Here is a 14,208-nt window from a genome sequence, read left to right on the forward strand (position 1 = left end):
AACTGAAAGTAACTAGGCCTACTCTGTCACTTATCAATTTAAAATTCCCTTAGGAAGATCTACTGTGCACATTTTGTTGCGATTAGATTTTCAAAAACACCGTAAATACACGGGACTAGGCTCAAGCCTAGTGAGTCAATACATCCATTTTACCATGAACTACTTGCACAAATACATGAAAGAGAATGGAAGTCTTTTGTTAGAACATTTTTACGGGATCGTCTCCCCCTTAAGCTACTAACAAATCATAATTATAATGAAATGGGAAAAAAAAAAATATGAAATGAACATATTTTAAAACAATTTTTTATGTTGAAAAACTGAAGTCAAAGCCACCCAAACGTTTTAAACATATTGCACTACATACTATGGTCACCTCTATCCCACTTTTTAGTAAATTTCACAGGGAACAAAGCATATTAACTCATTCGCTACGTATTATTTACGGCTTGTGGACAACATTTTTTTAGGGAGGGCGAACGAGAACAGTTAATAGGTCTTTGGGGCCACAAATTTAAATAAATATCAATGTATTATAATTATATACCAATATTTTCACTAAGGATTGTAGAATACATCTGTAATGTTTATTTATGTACTTTTCAACTTTTGTTCCTGTAAGAGGCGATTATGCAACACAATTTTGATTGGATGCGGATAAAATTTGAAAATAAAAACTTCATAATCTTTGGTGAAACTCAAAAAATATGTTTGCACCTGGTCGAATGATACATCAAAATAACCATAAATAAATATAGAACTGAAAAATATTGAAAAATTTGCAGTTATTTACCTACATTCCATATATTATTTGTACATTTGGATTATAACATCCGATATATTGAAAAACATTTTTTTTTATAATCTTGAAAAAGGATCACAAACAGAAAAAACCCCCACTGGTATCTTATATGGAATTATTCAGAATTGCTTAAATTGTCTAATATGTGGACTGGAGAAGAATCTGTAGCGAATGAGTTAAACCACCCACAAAGTAGCGTAATTCAATCTCAATAGAAACGTAATCATTCAGGAAACCCTGAGACTCATCAAATGAAAACTCGACTCCCTTAGGGGGAACCTAGTGTGCACACTTTGTTGTGATCAAATACAAAATAGTTTCTTCTCTCCCTGGAGTTTTTTTCTCCTTCTACAAATTGAACCAAAAATTCTCCTTCTATCACGGTAACAAACAGTTTTCCCATCACAGCAGTCATAGCTCTCTACTGCACCTTGCTTCTGTGGACAGATCAAATTGGCCTGAATTAAAAAGGTTTCTCAAATAGTTTTACAGAATATCACAACAATCATGGATGTCGTACAAGCACATTTGACCATCAATTAACACTTTGCCATCACATTTTGGGGAAAATCCAAAGAAATTGGGAGGTAAACATATCCGATCGGCGAGATGAAGCGGCAAAGTGTTACACCTCCCAACTCTCTTGCACCTTATCAGTACCCACAAGTACATTTTACAGAAAAAATTAGGGATATATTCTACTTGTACAGCAAATGATTTTTGCCTATAGCAGCTCACTGGGCAACATTGCAACTGTCACTTACACTTAAAAGTTGAACGACATAAAACAGACGAGTATTTGAGCAAAAACAAAATCCCATAATTACAGGGGGTGATATTTCAGCTTGTAGTAACAACATTGACAAGAAAATCGTAATAGTGAAATAGTGAAAAGTTACAATTTATGCTTGATTCATGAATTTTTTAACATAGAAGGCTATGACAGAACAGGAGGAAACAGCAAGCTATGTGATTTTATTCCTTTAAGAAATGTTGGTTTTTCAAAGTATACAAAACTGCAAATTGTGCAATTTACAATAGAATGGAAAAAAGGAAGCCTTGTTTTGAAGATATGATTGCTATAGAGAATCGATGCAGAAGGAGGTGGCAGAATCAGCAAAAATCCCAAATTATAGAGGTGTGTGATCAAATGACCATTTTTATAACATTTCCATCAGAGGCAGCAAAATGTGAGGCTGCGATACTGGAAAAAGACAGGAGCTGTTTGTGTGAAAAGAACTTTCAGACTTGACACACTGAAGATTACACTTCTAAGTTCTTATGTTGTCAGCCCCAACTATTTTGAAATCACAAAGAAGTCACTGCCATTGAGTGCGACGGGAAAAGTAGATCAATCATAAAATAGCTTAGATTCTTTATGTATAAAAACAACAACCGCTACGGGACATGAAAAATTGTATAATTGCAGCTTAGTTCTACAGAGAAATACAGAAACAACAACAGCTGGAAAAATACCTTTACAACTTTCAACCAATGAAAGCTCGAACAATTCCTCGCACACTCTGTCGGCACACAGGACAACTTTCCAAGGCTGACGCACACTCAGAACAGCTGACCAAGTGTCCACAGGGAAGGAAAACGACAGAAACTTCCATGTCCATACAGATTTTGCAGACAGTTTGCTGGCGAAGCTGGCTGTTTTGTTCTTTCAGGGAGCTAATCGTCTCTGGGGACACACAAGTACAAATCATCATTATGGCCCTCAAGGAATGCAACGTACTGCAGGACACAGATTATACAGCACAATATTTTTTTCTGCACTCCCATCGCTTTGCTATAAAGATTAAGAATGATTTATCTAAGTGCAGCTAACAAATGTACAGCGACCAATTTGAAAAAAATTAGCCACCTTATCCTTCCGTGCCATAGGACTTGGAAAACCAGCAAAACAAATAACATTCTACTCAAACAAATTTTATAAATCTGCTTTAACAAACTTGACATGTCATGTTCAGTCCAGGGAGGAAGTAATGTCCAATATCTCATATTTCTCCTCGTGAAGAGACACAAGTCTTGATATATGTAGATTTAAATAACAAAAGTAACACAACAATTATAATTTGAATTGAAAAAATATACAAAATTTACATTACAAGTGCAATCACGATACTTAAAATGTCAAGCTTGAAAATGAACGTATAGGACTAAATACTAAATACACTCAAATACCTGAAAAGTCACTGTGACATTTCCTTCGCATATTTCTAACACAGGTACAACCCTGATTGAACTAGATTTGGATTAGGTGCACTGTTTAATTATAACACAGCAACTTTTCATAAACTCACCCCTATCCTTACTGTCGCTATGTTCACTGCTGACACTTTCGCAAGGATCCAACTCTGTTTGACTCCGTGGTTTCTTCGTCTCCACCAACCTTTTAAACAGTTTGTCCGCAGACAGGGATTCACCTGAAATGAGTTAACAAGTCAGGAAATGCCTGTCAAGTCAGGAAATGCCAAATCTACGCAAACAGGACAATATAATAGAATGAGAAAATGGTCTGAAAATTGTTACATTTGAGAATAATAGAAACAAACTACATTTTTCTTGATCCGAGGAGGGAAATTTCGTTTATAATGGCAAATATACATGTATACATACATATGTACTTATAAATACATACACAAATACATAATACACAATATTACAGCGATACAGAACAATTTCACAACAATGCAATTACTGTCGCTACTGTGCAGCACCATGTTTTCCCTGCATTTGTACAGAACCAATGTAGGTTGGGGTCTACCCTTTTCTCCTCCTTGAGGGATAATTTCCTTCTCGTCTTCAGCTCTGTTGTGAGAATCACTAGCTTTACATTCAAAATAACACACTCTGAGTCCAACAGGGTGTTAACCCGGGACATAAACAAGGAAGAAAGAAGTGAAAAAAAGGAAAGCCAGCATACCTTCATTTTTTAGATGTTTTGCAGCACTTTCGGCATCACTTTTCTGGAAACCCATCTCAGTGACAGCCAGCACAGCAGCATCCCACTTCAAGGGGTCTTCTCTTGTCACTGCAATACACAAGGTTGTTATATATCGTGTGGTTTATTCAGATATTTTATGTACGACTATGCTGATATCTGTCCGCTAATAAAATATGGTAAGCTCCTTTTACTGACAACTAAGAGAGCTTGCAACATTCTGAAGGAGAAGGGTTTGTTTCTTTCATTTTGATCAGTCCTGCTACCTGTCTGAGACAGCCACTTTTCCACTTTTCTCCACTATAACGGGTGGCTGTCTTAAGCAATTATGGCTGTAACTATAACTTAAATGGTTTCTTCAGCACTGAAAATCTGGGGACAACGGAATCGTCAAACAGAATAAGCACAAACAGAAAACTTACTGAGGTCTTCACCAGCTGCCGTGCCACCCATTTCTCTCATCACATCCTGATACGAAATCTGTGCGGAAACAGCAAGACACAAGGGTAATAAATAACACCTGAGCATTAAAATTTGAATGCAAAGGACATATTTGGTCAACCCCTTCTCAAAGGAAACAACTTATTATTCACATTATGACTGTGACATTATGAATTTTGTGTACTATACATCTGATTCGTGGAGAATTATAAAAACCACTCTATCACACTCCCTGCTTTTTTTGTCACATTCATGCAAAGAGCTTGAACCAATTATTGAGTGTAGGAGAAGAACATTCTTTCAACAACCAGCACCCTGACAAAATGAACATTCAATGGAAAGTTCTTTGGCTTTTTCTTAAAGTCTTCACGACAATGATATACATGACTCCTCATTATATCATCTGTGCCCTTGACATTTTTATCATTAAGAACTGAAATCACACTATTGATTAATTTGTTTCTACAAAATCGGTGGAAAACACTGTTTATCCACAAACTGAGATTATTTGATTCCCAATGCAACAGGGACAAGCCCTAGTAAACAAAAAACATGGCTCGTTACTTCTATGCAATTTGGAAAAAAACGAAGATCATTATTCAGCTGACTCAATAAATCCCTCAATTTTCTCACCTCATCCATGTTGTCATCACTCAGCCTTTTCACAGCATCAATAAAAGCTTGACCTTTCGTCTGTCTGAGAAAGGCACATTTTGGAAACCATCTCGCGTGTTCCACCCAGACGTTATCATTCACTTCCCAGTTTCGTAGACCTCCACCACAGTAATAACACCTTGCACAATCACCATAGCCTGAAAGGAGAAAAAAAGAATTTAACGTTAAAACTGGTATGTTATTTTTGTCTTTTCCAAAATTATAAAAAACTATACTTTTTAATGTATTTGACATAGATAACTAGATACTCAAAATAGAAAAAAACCCAGCAGATTTTGTTTAGGAAGCATCATATCATTGCTGTTACAAGAAATATGAAGAAATCTTATCTTTTTTTAACTGACGGCAGGGAAAAGCTCCTCCTTTTCCTCCTGACAGTGATGATATCATGTACAAAGAATGAAGGCAATGAAAAATTAAAGAAATTATAAATAAAACTTTCAGGTCATTCACATAAACTGGCACCACGTCTCAGGGGAATAAAATCTTACACATGTCAAGTCAATATAATATCCGCCATAAATCAGGGCCTCTAATTTTGATATTCTGTCATCTTGTGGCACACAACGAATCCAGAAAAAGGCCGCAAGGCCCACAACAAATACGCAGGGATGGTAAATTTTTTCCATCATTTAGTTTATTTACCTGCAAAGTAAAATCCTGCATCGGCAAGCTCTTCTTTGGTCAGGTGATGTCCCCTTGGCCAGGACTCAAAACTTCTCAAGCGTGCTACTTTGAGGGCATACTCGTACCTCTTGGGTCTCTCTGTAATGATGCCTAACTGTTGGTAGGAAGGGCCTGCTCCCTGCTGCTGGGTAGTACTGCCAGTGGAGTCATTAGACTGCGGTGCTGAAGGTCTAGTTTGCCCCTGCTGCTCAGTTGTAGTAGACTGTCCTTCTCCACCAGCAGTTGTATCAGAGGGTGTTGAGGACGGTTGACTGCTGGGTGTTCTGGAGCTTGCAGGAGCAGGTGACTGTGATGTAGATGAACCAGAGCTGTTCTCCGTTCTCCCCCCTTGAGAAGCTGATGATGTTGCTGTAGTCGCGGCAGTTGCTTGTGATGTGTAGTCACCTGCTGTTGTTGTCTGAGGTGTCCCATTCGTCTCAGACCTGGAAGCTGCTTGGGCTCCAGACTCAGCATCAGCTGCAACAGAACTGACAGGTCCAGAGCTTGATACCACATTGCTGGAAGTAATCACATTGAAGCTGGCATTGGCATTGGAAACTTGATATGCAGTTACAGTGTTGGACCCTCTTCTATTCCCAGATGACTGAGCCGGCATATTGCTCTTCGAATGACCTTGGTTCATCAAAGATCTGGTTGCTATTTGAGTAGGTTTAGGCACTGGAGCTGGAGCACGGGCCTCTGTATTCTGATACTGACTTACATGGCTATGGCTGCCACGCACATGGCGCCTCTCAGATTCCGGCTGATCTACTTCTAGGGAACAGTCAGTTTGTATTTCTTCTGTGTTCCCAGAACTTTTCGGTGGCTCACTACAAACAGACTTTTCATCCTTGCTCTGCAACTGGTCAAACAGAGCATGTCCATTTTGAAGCACCGGCATAGGGACATTGTTGCAGTTTACATGAGAGATCATTGGGCAATCAGGAGACAACCTGGCATGGACATCATGGATCTTATCTGTGACGAGCCAGCCCTTGTGACTGGCAGAGCAGAAGTAACAAATCACAGAGTCATCTGATGTGGCGCCACTACCACAGTACGCAAAACCATCTTTAGCCAAGAGAATGGCTGATTGAGAAGCATTCAAAGGATATTTGCTAAAAGTGTAAAGCCTGCATTTTTCTTCCTTCAGAGACCCCCATGGTATGTCTCCAATGCTCCTTGGTACATCAACCCGCTGATGATAAACCACAGCGTGAGGCACTTTCACATTGAAAAATTTCATACCAAACATTGTATCAATATCATGACATCTTTTGCTATCATTCTGGTCTTCTTTTGATTCCACAGATTTAGCTTCCAAAAGTTTTTCATTACTTTGCAAACAATTCTCATCCACCATGGACCCTAAAATGGCAGCAAGCTTGGCCGCGTTGACTTTGTAAGGGGATGGTACTTGTTGGAGTTCACCCGAGTCATGCGTTCCAGCTGGCACATCTGGACTCTTCATCTGGAGCTCTGTATCTTGTAGCCTGGGCCTTGAGACTGTATTTGTTGTTTCTTCCTCTGATTCAATCAATTTATAAACAATTTTTAGCATTAGCTCCTTAGACATTTTATTCTTTTCAGTTTTGTTAAACTCAGCAGTGGAAAAATGAATCTCTTTTTCTTCACTTTGGAGAGTGTAATAGTATTTTACAAATAAGGAAATCAGTTGCTCAGAGCCAAGCTGACAACTATTTGCCTGGCTCTCTTGAGGAATCATGTTCTGTAAGAAAAAAAGGAATTTAAAAAGACTGAATTACTTATAAGAAAAAACAAAAACCAGTAGAAAACAAAAGCATAAAAAGATGATTATTCACATTATGGTGGCTCTAAAAAACATGTAGCAAAAAAAGAGGAGTAAGAAATATTTGAGTACAACCTCCAATAACTATTATAATCAGCTTTAAGTTGAAGTCACAAGCAGTTGAACCTGCCTTCGTGAAAACCTCTCTAAGATGGAAACTTCCCTCAACAGAATTTCCTTGACCCCTTTTGACAAATTCCCATATAATTATAATTTCTACAAGATGGGGTGGCGGTGTGGTTTGGGGGTAGATGCTACCCCATCCATGTGAGCCCTGAGCAGTGCTGATGGTTGGTGCAGACGGTCAGGTTGGAGTGGGGTGGGTGTGAAATCTTTCAATTGCCTGTGAAAGTACTCTTAGGCACTCTAGCATGGGAGCTTTCCTAGGTAGCTAGTGGTATGAAATTATTGGCAGCGAAAAAAGATCCTTAAATCGTTGTTAAATGCACAGGAGGAGTGGTACTGTATTGGTGGACTGTGCACCAACGGGAGGGGCTAAGGGTGGAAATGAAGGAGATGCTCAATTGTTGCTGTCCTATGCTGTCCTATGACTGTCCTATGCTGTCAGTGGTCCTATGACTGTCCCCACAGGATTATCGCGCCCGCGGCTTTTTCGCGTAATTCTGCAACATTTGTATAATTTTGGATTATCCGCGTTTTTTCACGTTTTTTCACGTTTTTTTCCGTTTTTTCACCAAACAGTTCATGAACGCCTGGACATGTGATTAAAGGGACGTAATCACCGTAATAAGTCTCATTTAAGTGAAAAGTTGGTTATTTCCCTTGTTAGAAGATCTTGGTTATGGGTTGTGATTTTGTTCCTTGAGATGTTCAATTTTTCAATCCATCAAAAGTTGTTGTTCTCATGTCTGCTGATGCAAAATTCGTGTTTGGCAGGTGTCCCTGGTTTTAGTAAAGTGCCAGCATCAGAGGTTCTGATATCCTTTAAAAAAATAATTTTTTAAAACATTTTTCTTTCCTCTAGATCTAAATCTAGATTATCTAGATCCAGATATGAAACTTCATGTTGAAAAAGTGCAAAACATGTCGCGGATGGTGTTACTGCAACTTGCATAATTTTTGCATAATTTTGCTTTTTTGTGCATAATTTGGCCTTCTAAATTTGTATAATTCTACGGGGAGAGCTATGAGATGCAAGCACTGGTGGCAATGGATAAGTAAGGCTGACTCATGCCATTATCAGCAAGGCTAGGATAGCACTTGAGAGGCGTGAAGTTTTGACCACTGCTTGGCCTTTGATCCCTCATTGACTGGGACTTAGGAATCCCCCTCCCCCGAAATTCCTCTGTCCAAGACAGAAAATTTCTAAGATGGAATTTTTATCTCGCTCCATTGTGATTCCATCTTAGACACATTTAACTGATTTTCACAGCCTAGTAAGTAAGATAACCATTACAGTGCTCACTAGTTGGTAGACAAATAAGCTACAATTATGAATTTATAGGATGAACAAAAGCATTAAAAAACAGGATCTCGAGTAGAATTATTGAGAATTTATTTGAATTTTAATAAAAAACACATTTTTAAATTTAAAAGATCTTCAGTGATACACAACTTCCAATGTCATTAAAGAGTATGAAAGATCAATGTATGCTCACCTCAATAGTATGGGATGCTTTACAGGCTTTTCTGTTCGCACCCCCTTCGGGATACTCAACCATTCTTTTGCTTCCTGCAAATAAAGGATTTTTCATAAATTTCAATTAAAAAATACAAAAGAGTAACATTTTAAAAAAGCGGAGGAGGAGAGATAAGGACAATAGATATTTGATAGAAAAGATGATGTAGCATTCATGGAAAACACTGACAATGAGATTCTAGCATGGTCCTAAATTACGAAGCAGCAAGAGAAGATGAAGTCAGTATATATGGTAAAAAATCCCCCCCCCCCCTCCTAGAGAAAAAAACAACAACCCGTGTACTCTTCTCCTGGCCCTAAAAACACCTTATTTCTCTATTTTGCACGTGTATAAAAATGTGCAGAGTAAAGGAGTCCAAAGCAATATAGGAATAATTTGAAATTCAGAAACTTTCACCAAGATCAACAACGAATGCGGAATGAACAAAAATACATCCAATACAAGATGTACTAATTGAGACTTCAATTTTACTTGAAGACATTTTGCACCAAACAAGAATGTACACCATTGCATTACCATGCCATGTGACATTGTGGGGATAAAAAGGCGCTCGTCAAAATAATGAAATCGAAGAAACCCACATTTTCCCAAGCATTTAGGCAATTTTCAATCTATTTCTTGTCTTTTGCTTTGCACATTACACATTTTATGTCCATTTAAAACATATTTCTGAACTATTTTACCGAAAAACCTTGAATAAAGGCATGTGTAAAATGCAAATTTGCAGTTTTCTACACACCAAACCTTTACAAGCTATAGTCTCCATACTTTGACGGCCATTTCGTCACTAATTTTACAAGTTACCATGTTACCAGTAAAAAAAAAAATCTGGGAGTTACTGTTTTAACACATAGATCTAGATATATATAATTTGATGTTTGCAACTAATTACAGTAGACCCGTAGTAATTGGGCGGAATTCAGTAACGAGTGACCGCTATGAAAACAGTAATCTAAATAGAAGGTTGGGGTCTGGGGAAGGGGTATGGTATAAAAATATCCATTCATAAACTCTAATAATTTGCGGTGGAGAGAAAGTCAAAATTTGCGTGTAAAGCAGATAAAAATGAACAAGAAAAGTGCGTTTTAGATCTACAGTACCGTCCGGGCATCTCGGCCGTCTGGACAAGTCGGCCGCCCGCCTAAACAGTGTTGTTCCAACTCGTTTTAAAGCCAATCTTGATTGGATATTTTGTTAATTCATAAACCAATGTAATCTTTGTTAAGCAATGCTTACAATCTCGCACATTTTGTTTCCCTTTCACCCATTTTCACTGAATGTTTGTTCATTTTTGCGACAGAGCCAGGTAAATCGAAAGTAGGTCCACCATTTTTTCTTCGTCTCTATAACTCGAAATATGCATACTCATAAGGTCATAGACATGCGCAGATGCTATATTACAACGTCATATGACCTGGGACGGAAGGCAGAGGAGTTTTTTTTTTGTCTATTCCGGGAACGACGGGAAGTCCTTCTAGCATGAGGAGTGATGTGGTGGGGGGTCGAGTCAACTGGACTAAAAATGTTAAGTGTCCGGGTTGTTCGGCTGGGGCTGGCCGAGCTTTGTAGACACAGTTCGCGCATCTCGGCTACGTGCACAATATGTTTTTAAAATATATTTTCAAGCTTAGCCTACCCAGTTTTTATTGTTTAGGCCTATTGTTTATTTTTATTATTTAATTTATTGTGTATATTAATGATTTTTGTGGCCTGTGAATTCGACTAAATGGATTATTTATACCAAATTTGGTGATGTGATATTCATGGATTGTGTTGCTTGCACCAAGGTAAGGTTACAATTTTATTAAGGCCGGTTCTATTTTTTTCGAACGGTCGGAATCTGTTTCATTTTATTTGACAGAAGGGTGTAAAATGGATTTCATAATTTGAATGAGTGGTTTTGAGGGTGATTGGGGTGAGACTGAGATGAATGAATCATCATCAATGCCTTTCACCCCCGGCAGGGTACCCATAGGCCACAAACAAGCTCCTTCCATTCATCTCTGTCCTTGGCCATCCTTTCAAGCTCGTTCCAAGTGAGCTTCATCTCATATGTCCCTTTCCACACGCATCTCCTCCACGTTCATGTGGCCTACCCCTGCCTCGTGCTCCCTGTGGGTTCCACTGCAGTGACTGTCTTTAGTGATGTTTCCGTTGGGCTTTCTTAATTAAGGCGTGTCCCATCCATCGCCACTTTCTTAGTCCTATTTCAACTATTTCTACTATAATTATACGAAGTGACTATTTCTCCGAACGTTCGGAGAAATAGTGCCGATCTTTATTTCTCCGAACGGTTTCCGGCTTCCGCTCTGGTCGTGATTGTTTGCCTATTTGCGAGAGTTCGGCGCCAACTTTCATTCCGTCATTCTGCGAGGTCTGGGAAGGAGCAAATCAAAGGTGGTATCTGTTCTCAGCTTCTCCTCCGGCCGTGTGCCCACTGGTTTAGCGAGGCGGGTACTGCCTGAGGCACCCGAGAGACGGAGAAATCTGACCCTCTTTTCTATTGAGTGGACGGTTATCGTCCATTAAAAAAAAAAACGGAGCAAATTTTTGGGTTTAGATCTATTTCAATTTTCAAGAGCTAGATCTAGTCTAGAGATTTTTAGATGAGTGTAAAAACGTGAAAAAGAAAGGTTTCACAACAGAATGAAATCAAAACTAGACAGCCCAGAAACAACCACAACAATTAACAAATAAGGGCGTGTGTCCACCTGTCCGAAGAAGATTGACCGTTTTAACCCTAAATGTGCGTAATTTGTTAAAAAAAAGTACAGGATATTGCATGGAAATTATGGAATCACACACAGGGGGCCTGCCAGTGTCAGTACATGTAATTGGTTTTGGTGGAACGCTCTAACATAGCACATTTAAATCTATACAGGTACATATATTTAGAATCTAATGAAGGTAGGAACATCAAATTAAATGACGTTACACAATACCTTTTGTAGGAACATCAAATTAAATGACGTTACACTATACAACCCCCCCCCCCCCCCCCCTTTTCCCCAACAAAAAAAAAATTAATAGAAAAACAACACATCAGAACAATAACAAGAAAAAAAAAATACACACCAACAAAATATAACACCACAAAGAGGGAAAAATAAACGAAAAATAAAAGAGGAACAGCAATACAAATCGTATGTAACTGTAACGTATTCAACAAATCAACGTGGTGACAACAAGTGAGAAAGAGACGAAGTGAAGCTAAGTGAACTTTCTTTCAAAAGTAAAGAGTTTCATTTTCTTTTCTTTTTTTAAAACTTTTTCGGGGACCAAAAAATCGAGCCACGATTGATTGGTCGCGGCCTCGACAAACGCAGATGCTAGCTCTATGTGTCGTTATCAATAACCCTCCATAGATCTAGATCTAGACAGCTCACGAGTGAACGCAACACATTAAGTTTAAGAGCAGCACCCTTCATAGGCCACACGTCATATCTGTAGCGAAAAACTGTTTGGAACTGTAGCATTTCTTTATATAAATACGGACATTTTTTGGACCGATTGAACCATATTGTATACGAACAATCTTTGGTAGGCCTATAATATAATTATAGATCTATATTTTATTTTTATTATCCGAAATATGCGGGAAAGGGTGTGATTTCAGAGTGTTAGGAGAAATAGTGCCCAGTTTTATTTTCCCGAACGTTCGGAGAAATAGTGCCGGCCATAATTATATGCCTCTACTCTGTAGTTGTTACAGTTGCTGAGGTCTCCTTTCATTTACAGCTTGATCTAGATTCAAGTAGGCCTATCTGATCATGATGGGACCGTCCATTTGTTTAACAGTTTAAGTCTGGAGATCGAGTTCAGTCAGTTTAGAAAAATTTGAGCGCTTTTAATCTCATTCTTCGTCTTAGACTAGATCTACACACTTACTATCAATAGTCAATACTATAATATTATAATTTTTAATAGATATATCCCCTATCCCGCTGTTCCTTTGACCCTCTCCTTGTCAATGTAACTAAATCTAGGAACAAGGGCAGCCAATAAATTTTTGCTTAGCTATTATAATAGTATACTAGATCTAGATCTAGATCTAGATCTAGATCTAGGTTCTAGATCTAGACTATAGAATAGATCTAGATTTCTAGTATACTATAGCCAGGCAACTATAGATTATAATAATATGCCCGATCGGATAGACTTTGTGACAGATAATATTATAAACAGAACGAAGCACATAAAAACGTGGATTTTAAGACAAACATCTTACCGCCACACTTCCAGAACTGAATTTAAAATTAGGATACGAGTCCCATCCACCTTCTGAGATCGAAAGACGCCATTGACCCTATAAATATCTTTGGGGTTCTCCCCTTATCGGAAAGTTCCATTGGTTGCCATGGATGTTTGGTTTTAAATAGTAGCACGGGATTTCCCAATTTTTGAATTGCGCACCAGAGACCGTCATTACTGCTGCGCACAACGCTTTGTTATGGGTTCAATCATGGTGTGGCTTCAGAAAGGATGAAATTGTTTGAAATACCCATAGATCTAGATCTAGATGTACACTATACGTTTAATAATAAAAGGGGATAACTCTATGGAAATACCCAAGCTCTCAAATATGAGGCAAAAACTGATACAAGAGCATATTATGTCACTCAATATAGATCTAACTTGTCATGAGATAGGCTACTTCTTTTTCTTTGCGTTCCCCTGCAAGACCCCAGAAGTCGCTGGTTTTTCAACCCGCAGTGCAAGTGATTTTTATGTAATGTAGATCTAGATCTAGGGCGTCTAGGCCTACATCAGACTGTTTTTCCTACTTTGCGCAGACCCCTTCGGATTTCGAAGTTTGGCCTAGACCTTAACTGTGTATTAATTATGTTTTTATGCTGGCTAGTTTCAGTTTTGGTAGGAATTTTGAATTTTGCCCGAGCGGCTGTTGAAGCCTATAGAATCTACTACTGTTACCAATTTTAGAACCACGATCAGGGTTCCACGATCAGGGTTCTTGACATGCCGTTAATCTTAGAAAAGACGCATCTTTCTGATTGGCTGCTTATTTTAGTAATGTGATGTCAGCACTTCCTGGGATACCCAAACATGGAACGATGTGTTTTAGAATCTAGATCTAGATCTAGAATCTAGATCTAGATCTAGATCTAGATCTAGATTCTAGATTAGATCTAGATCTAGATCTAGATCTAGATCTAGATATCTAAATTTAGATCTAGATCTAGAT

At 38.4% G+C, this 14,208-nt stretch overlaps 1 protein-coding gene across 1 annotated transcript in view; it reads right to left on the minus strand.

The window, feature by feature from the left end:
* Positions 1–14,208, minus strand: part of LOC101860034 — a gene marked incomplete at its 5' end in the record, with an annotated part of 28,711 nt that overhangs the window by 1,995 nt on the left and 12,508 nt on the right. Inside the window, 8 exon segments of the mRNA XM_005104076.3 lie at positions 600–1,239; positions 2,279–2,489; positions 3,112–3,234; positions 3,735–3,842; positions 4,175–4,232; positions 4,827–5,005; positions 5,514–7,263; positions 8,964–9,037. Of these exon segments, the coding sequence (XP_005104133.1) occupies positions 2,290–2,489; positions 3,112–3,234; positions 3,735–3,842; positions 4,175–4,232; positions 4,827–5,005; positions 5,514–7,263; positions 8,964–9,037 (2,492 nt within the window). The 3' untranslated portion in view covers positions 600–1,239; positions 2,279–2,289.

Source organism: Aplysia californica, unplaced genomic scaffold (genome assembly GCF_000002075.1).
Source record: "Aplysia californica isolate F4 #8 unplaced genomic scaffold, AplCal3.0 scaffold00403, whole genome shotgun sequence".
NCBI classification, from domain to species: Eukaryota; Metazoa; Mollusca; class Gastropoda; order Aplysiida; family Aplysiidae; genus Aplysia; species Aplysia californica.